Raw genomic sequence first — 7,816 nt, 5'->3', positions numbered from 1 at the left:
TTTGCTTTGAAAATTGAGTATATATATATATATATATATATATATATATATATGTGTGTGTGTGTGTGTGTGTGTACGTATATATACATATATATGCATATATTATATATATATATAGTCCTAGATTCAAGAAAATGGTATTTTTTATTTCAGTAAATGAAAAAAGGCAGTATTTTCCCATGAAACTACTCTAATTGTCCTTATTCAATATGAATTTACCTTGAACCTTGAACAAAAACATCTCATTAACACTAAAATATATGACTTCTAATATTATATATGTACATGAATATATTATATTAATGTATTACAATATTATATATGTATATGTGTATTTGTATATATATGTATATATAATATTAGAAGTCATAAAAGTAGAAGTCATATAGATTTAGATATAGAGATGTAAATATAGATCTAGATCTAGATATGCATATGCATTTATTGTATCCTTCTGCCTAGAGAGATGACTACACTCTGAGAACAGGAACTCTCATTCATTCATAGTTCATTGTCCCTACAGCAGCCAAAGGAACAAAATAAAGCAATCAGTCAAAGAATTGAATAGAAGTACTCGACACCCATAAATGCATAAAGTTACTTTATTTTAAGTATACATTTAATTTTGAAAAATATAAATGCTAAAATATCTCATCTTCTTCATCTCTTAATTCCATAAAAGTCACAATAGAAAGCTTCATAAAACTGTAAAATACTATGTTATAGGAATTTTAGGTTTCATATTGGAAAAAAATTATTAGTAATATATTGAAATGCTTTCTGTTCTTTATCATTTTGTTCCACCATGTTGATCTACTTCATTTAAAATAAAAAGATGCATCAGTTCTCCAAAGTTAATAAAGACTTAAGAGAATAAAAATAAGACTACCTGAAAGTGCGTACTGATTGTGAAACGTAATGTGTACGGATATGTACCAGCCATAAACCTGGCTGCACAGAGGCGAGTCTCAGTCGATGCGCATTGTAGGCCTGGGACAAAGTTACTTCAGGCTCTAAGGATTCACTGGGTGACTTTAGCCCTGAGATGCAGTATTTGCCTAGGAAACAGAATTCAGGATTCTTGTGTATCCACAGAGCCAGGAATAAGATAGATTCAAATCTCTGGTCAAAATACAGCCCGCCACATTCACCTATATTACAAAAGGGTTTTCTCGTCAGGCTACCAGGAAGCTCCAGAAAGTCATCTGAAAACTCCCCAAGGGCTGTCTTCTGTCTCCAGTCGCTTCGTACCAACTGGGCTTCAAGCTCCTGCAGTGAGAGCAGATGGCGAATATCACAGAATATAAAGAAGAAAATCTCAGGTCCTTGCACCAAAATCGTGAAGTGGTATGAGAAAAAAAAAAAAAAAAAGATTGAAGAAAACTTTGTCCCATTCCTGATCAATGCCAACCTCTGTAATATAACTCAAATGGTTTTGTTTTTCTTTTTTTAAAAGATTCTCAGCAGTCAATACATTTCAAGTACTTTAACACAGTTAAAATAAAAGAACCAAAAACATGGAAGACAATCATTTGCTATATTAAACAGCAACACGTAACTGACAAAGGATGTACTCTGTGAGTGTTGTTACATGTGCCCAAAATGCACATAAGCCAGATTACTGACAACAGACAGCCCTTTCTCTTTGGTGGGGGATAAGAAGGAAGGTTTGTGTCTTCTCAAATGAGTACTTCCCAGCCCCACCCCTCGGCTTTATCAGGAGAGGCTGAAACAGCACTGCCTCTGACATACAAAATGATTAGTAGTTTCTGCACACAGTAGGAAAGGACCGGCATCTCTGCAAACTGGAGGCCCCGATGCTTCAACAAGCAGGCTCAGGCTGAGCGTCTTTCTCCCAGCCAGTTTGCATTACCACAGTACTCCTGGCCAACAACTCTGAGTCTTTGCTTCGAGAAACACTTATCTCCAGATTCACATCCAGGGAGGAAGGGTAGAAAGGCATTGTAAAGAATTGGTTGCTGTATTTGTGTCCACTTTACATAGAAAGAAAACCACCATGAAATCTGCTTAGCGAATTCGGCCAGATTCAGATACTGCGGGGCATCCATGGAGATTTGGGGTTCTGCTTGTTAGTGTGGGAACTATGGTGGTAATGAGAGCAGTTGTTGTTAACTATTCCTGCAGCAAATGTAAGCTACGGCTTTATGTTCATTCCATGAATGCTAACATCCAACCCAGTCACAGACTAGGGACCATATATGGGGTGAGATAACTTCAAGATCTACTCAAGGACTAAAATCATGACTTACTCCAGGAGCTCTCTGAAAAGTAAGAGGAGGACCATGAGTCCCTAGATAAACTTAATTCCTAATTATAAGCAAATGTGACGTAGAAATGTATCATTTGAGATGTTAACAAATAACATGTAAGTTGCTGCTATCATTTCAACAAACACAACAACAACAGAAAAAAAAAAACCTTTGGGGTCATTCATGCCTAATTTTTCTGAAATCTAAAGTTTCGAGATGGCCAAATGCCATAAAAGTAACATCTAACAGGATAATAAAACTCTTATCAACATTTCAGGAGAGCAGGATTGTATTTTAGTTCATGTAAGAAAGCGGGAGTCCATACGAGCCAACCACAGAACCAGTGGTAGTACCTGGCTCCTTCTGCTTCTCCAACTCTCCCCGCAATCTCTCACAGTGGATGTATGTGATCACAGCTGTTGCTATACAAATCCAATTGCTATACAATTCCACATCTAAACTACTATCTCAATATATAATCAGTATATAGGGTAACTTACTAAAAATATCGCAATCAAATGCCACACTCAATTTGGCTAAGAAAGGTCTAATTTTCAACTCGGTCTATCGAAGCACACAGATACACACACATACATGTGCTTCAATAACCTTATCCCATGAGTGCACGTAAATGAGCACTTTAAACTTTCTTGGCAGATCTATGTGCATCTATGTGTACTCCACATTACAGATGTGTGACGGGTCTGTTAATATTCTTATGGCTTTTGTATTGTAGATCTAGACTGTTGTATCTATGATGCTGACTGATGTCTCAGTAATAAGATATATTCACCTGAATGTACAAGATACATTTCTGGACTCCTGATAGAGTTCTCATAAGTGGTTTTGGATTTTATGAAAAATGGACACAAGGAGCGTGACATCTTTGCCCTCTGGCTATTGTCACCCTATCTGGCTTTGCACAGGTGTGCAACTACCACACACAGAGTTCTTACACAGACACACAAATTATTAACATGAGGAAATCCCTAACAATACTGCATAGGATGTCAACACGTAACACACCAGCATCTGCTGCCACCAGCATGCCCATCACCGCAGCAGAAGTGACTCCTGCACACAGTTCTCTCTCTTCTCCAGATTCCTTCACAAAACAGCTACATTTATTTTGAAAAAAAAAAAAAGGGGGGGAGTAACAACCCAACAACCCGACAGATTCTTAGAAACATGGCGTTTTGTTTTTCTTTTAATTTGTTCTAGCCTTCTGGCTTACCCTAGAGTGGTGTGTGTGTGTGTGTGTGTGTGTGTGTGTGTGTGTGTGTATTCACGTGTGCTCGTGTGCACGCACGTGTGTAAAAATCACATTATATACAATACATTTTTACAGAAAGCCTGGCAGCTACAGGTAAGAGGTAGAACTACTCAAAACTATGTTTCCTGCTGCAGGAAAAAAAATTCATTTTCTTTACAGTAATTAAAAAAAAGTTTAAAAAATTGACAAAAAATAAGTTGCAGGTTAGGCCCCATAATTTAAACAACAAAATCTAGGAAGAAAAATATCCTCAATGTACTCAACAGATAAGTTCATTAAAGGGTTAAAAAAAGTTGCATAGGAAAAGGGACATTCCAGCACTTGCTACAATGATGGCAAAGGTTTCTCTACAGGGAGCGAAGTACCTTTAGTGTTTTCTGCTTTTGATAACTCTAAGATCAGGGTTGGCGAGCAAGGGCAGGTTGGTAGCAGCACTTTTCCAGTCTCGGGGACTCTGTAAGCAGGAAGGGACTCTGTCTGGAGGTCTCTACCAGACAAAGCCAAGCCAATAAGCACAGCTCCAAGCTTAGGTCGTAAGTTCCTTCAATAGTTTCATAAAAGGTGGTACAAAAATTCTTAACACGTTTGATCTCTGCTTGATGAGGGTGGTTTCTGTGTGTGTCTTGAGTGACAAGAGGGATTTACAAGTCAGAGAATACATCTGAATGTATGAAAACAAGAGTGTGACCCTCAGATGCTCTTTTTTTTTTTTTTTAAAGGAAAGGGACACTATTGTCTTGATTTTTACCTATGCAAGAGAGAAGCAGAGAGAGTGACTGGATTATTCAGCCAGTGACCAAACAAAAGTTTTTAAAATACATAGACAAAAACGGAAAATTAGAACAGTTAACAACAGAAGTGCCGGTTTTGAGAATGACAAACGGGTTACAATGTGGTTTCTGTTCCCTTGCTCCTCCAAAGATAATCGTTGTCTTCGGGCTCGAGTTCTATCCTAATTTGAGGCACGACTTTCACTGGAGTTCTTGGAGGACTGAAGCAAGACAGAAAGGGAAACAGAGAAGAAAGAAACATGGAGTAAATACAATTCTCATTATCATCTCTGAAACGCTTATGCATGGGGTACACTGAAAATGTGTCACTCTGTTCCATCCAATGCCTAACCCTTCCATGTGGGTTAAGAACAGGGACTTTTAAATGGATGCAAGTAGGAAAATGAAAGTAAATTCCAGAAAAAATTGCCAGAGATTTCATATATAACAAAAAGTCCCCAAATAAACCAAATGAAACTAGCGCTTGGATGATATTGCTACAAAGGACGAGCCAAGACCAGTACCCCAGACATGCTGTCCATTTTTTTTTTTTTTTTTTGAAATTCAGATAGGACTTGTCATTTTCAGACTCTTGTTAGAGACAAGGAAACTACTGAAGAAAGCTACCAGGAAACTCCAGTTACACTGCATGACAGTAAAATCATAAGATCCTACCCATTATCTTAATGACACTGAAGCTTTTCATTATTTGTAAGAGTAAAACTCAGCTCTTTTAAAATGCTTTCCATCAGCAAAGCCTGGGGTGAGTCCTGGGTTATTTATTCAAGTCCCAGAGAAGAGAACAAGAGATTCTGCCCACTCCCCACCTCCCACCCCACGCCCCTGCTGCTGCATCTTCCCACAGCACAAGACAAATGCTGACTCTTCTTTACCTGGGCAAACCCAGCGACTCAAGGAAAGGAATTTTATCAGCATGATGTGTGGCGTTCAAGGAATGTTGAGGATCTTTCTCCTGGGAGGGAAAAAAAAATCAAATGAAAAGACATGGCTCTTTTTGTAAAAATGTAAAATTAAAGAGAAAATGAAAATCTCCATGCAAACCAAGGTACCTTTCAGAACTGAGAAGAGTAGGAAAATCAGGTTTTGACGGTGTCCGTGAACATTGCAACATTGTATCAAGCTAAGCATGTGTTGCTAAACATTGTAACATTGTATCAAGCTAAGCATGCAAGCTGTAGGATGGAGCCTGAATCAGTTCTTCCCTCTCCTAAAGAACATAATTGCTGCCATGGGGCTAGAATGGTTCCTTCCTGTAAATCTCCTGCATGTCCTTGAGCTTCTTCCCACACTCAACACTCAGTCTTGCCTAGCTGTTGCTATTCAAGAGGAAAGGAGACTTTAAAGGTACTGTATTACAACTCCAGTTTAATCAATTCTGTTCTTCCTTGGCCTACAAAGATCACCACATTATTAGAAAAGGTTCAGTCAAAAATGGTCATGTGTTAACCTCCCATAAACTTGTAAGGAGATTTTGACAGGGCAAATAGCTGATACATAAGTTTTTAATCACAAGTCTTAAATTCTGGACTGACAATTTTTTAAGGCAACCTTTAGAGTCTTCTTTTGCTTTTAATTATCTAGAGATAAAAAGTGAAATGAATAGGATAGGGGAACTGAATTTGTAAGTGAAATTCTTAAATAATTTCTGTTGATAAAAACTGGCCATAAAATTATAATTATATACAATTATAAGATTATAAATTTATATAAAAATTATAAAGTAAAAATTATAAAATAAACATATAAATAAAATATTTACAAGTCAGACAACAAAGGTAAAGTTGCTTGTTCTTCAAATCCATTGGGCAGGTATCCTGCCTCAAAATGATGTCCAGTGGTTCCTCTTTCCTGGTGCTTATATTCCTGTGTGATTCCTGCCCACACTGCACCAGAGCTGTCTTCACAGCTAAGATACTGTGGCAATAATGGACTGTTAATGCCTAGATTCTATTATGAAGTGTCGCAGCTTCTGTTTGGATTTCTAGCTATCTCTGGGGGAGAACCATGCCACATTGCCATGGCAGGTCTACAGAAATCTCTATAGGCCAAGGAGCTAAAACTTCCTGCCCAATATCATGGGTTGGAAACAGATCTTCAGGCCCAATCAAGCTTCCAAGAGCTTTAGTCCCAACTCATATGTAATTTCGTAAGGTTTTGGGCCAGAGGCACCAAATCAACAGTTCCTAAAGTTAATTTCAAAATGTGAGAAAAATACATGCTTGTGCAATATTTTGGGGTAATTTGTTACTGAGAAATTGAGATATATCTACATCTACATCTATGGTCCCCATATTTAATCAACAATTTTCTTGGTAACCCTAGCCTCTGACAATGGGTGATATTATATAACAGAAATAAAAATGTCTCTGTTGTTGCTCATTGTCCATTCTAGTCTTTCTCTAGTAATAGGCTGGTAGGTATAGTATAATAGATAGTGACATGTCATCTTTTTCCCGTGATGACACTCCACTTTGTAGTAACATTAGTGACCATGTGAAGCTTTCCCAATAGCATAAAGCAATTGTCTCCAAAGCACTTCAGGCTTTGGGTTTTCATGGGAAGAAAATGTGTCCCTTTAGATCCAGATGCACTGCAGAATGTAGCTATAAGCCTATTACCCAGGAAAGACCAGAGCAGATATAACTATGAATCTGAAATAACAGAAGAAACATGAAGAAGCTGGGGGAAAAACATGTATCACTAAAATCTAGTTTTGCTAATATTATACGACTCCCAGTTTAATTGAAACTATTCCAAATTCGATATATTAACAATCAATCCATCAATCACAGACAGACCCCAGGTATTATTTCTCTCTTTTAACAAATTTGATGATTGATTGAAACCTAAGGAGGACAAACAGTAACAGACAGTGATGTAAAACTATGTAAGCTGCCGTTCTAAATATAAGTGGGGGGAAAAAAAACCATGGTTACAGGTTTAGTTCCTGAAAACAAAATAATCAAAGAAAAGAACCCTAGCAATGACTTAGCCAAAAGATTATCACACAGAAGTATAAGAGGTTATGAAGAAAAGAGAGGTAGAGCTTAAGGAACAGAAAAGATACAGTTTTTTTTTCCTTTTTAAAGAAGTAAGTTGTTTAAATCTTCACCCAGAAAAGAAAAAAGAAAAAGTAGGGGAAAGTTAAGTCGAGGGCAGTCCAAGAGGATCCTGGGAAAAGCATAGGTCAGAGTCAGGCAAGCATGCAAGGCGGTTAGTTCTACTCACTGTCCAAGGGTTTGTTATCACTTAGGAAAGGCTGCTGTTCCATGATGTCCATTGGAATTTTAATACTGGGGACCTTTTCTGAGTATGGGCAGTCAGACTGTGAAGAAAACGTACAACAGTTTTTAGCATGCTTTCTCCCTCCTGCTTCCCGGTGCGTACCCAAACCGAACTCTTATCATGTACATCTACCAAAGGGCAAAGTACTAGGGATTATTTCCGGCTGCCGGGTCCTTTTTAAGTCCTCCACACCTTCA

At 37.8% G+C, this 7,816-nt stretch overlaps 1 protein-coding gene across 1 annotated transcript in view; it reads right to left on the bottom strand.

Moving 5' to 3' along the window:
* Positions 1-586: 586 nt before the first annotated feature.
* The window catches only part of Slc4a4 (solute carrier family 4 member 4), a 385,548-nt gene continuing 378,318 nt past the window's right edge, over positions 587-7,816 (bottom strand). Inside the window, 2 exon segments of the mRNA XM_076938759.1 lie at positions 587-4,534; positions 5,207-5,286. Coding sequence (XP_076794874.1) covers positions 4,429-4,534; positions 5,207-5,286 — 186 coding nt within the window. The 3' untranslated portion in view covers positions 587-4,428.

This window comes from Arvicanthis niloticus, chromosome 7 (assembly GCF_011762505.2).
Source record: "Arvicanthis niloticus isolate mArvNil1 chromosome 7, mArvNil1.pat.X, whole genome shotgun sequence".
Classification (NCBI taxonomy): Eukaryota; Metazoa; Chordata; class Mammalia; order Rodentia; family Muridae; genus Arvicanthis; species Arvicanthis niloticus.
The sequence above is the reverse complement of the archived record's forward strand: the minus strand, read 5'-3'. Positions and strand labels throughout refer to the sequence as shown.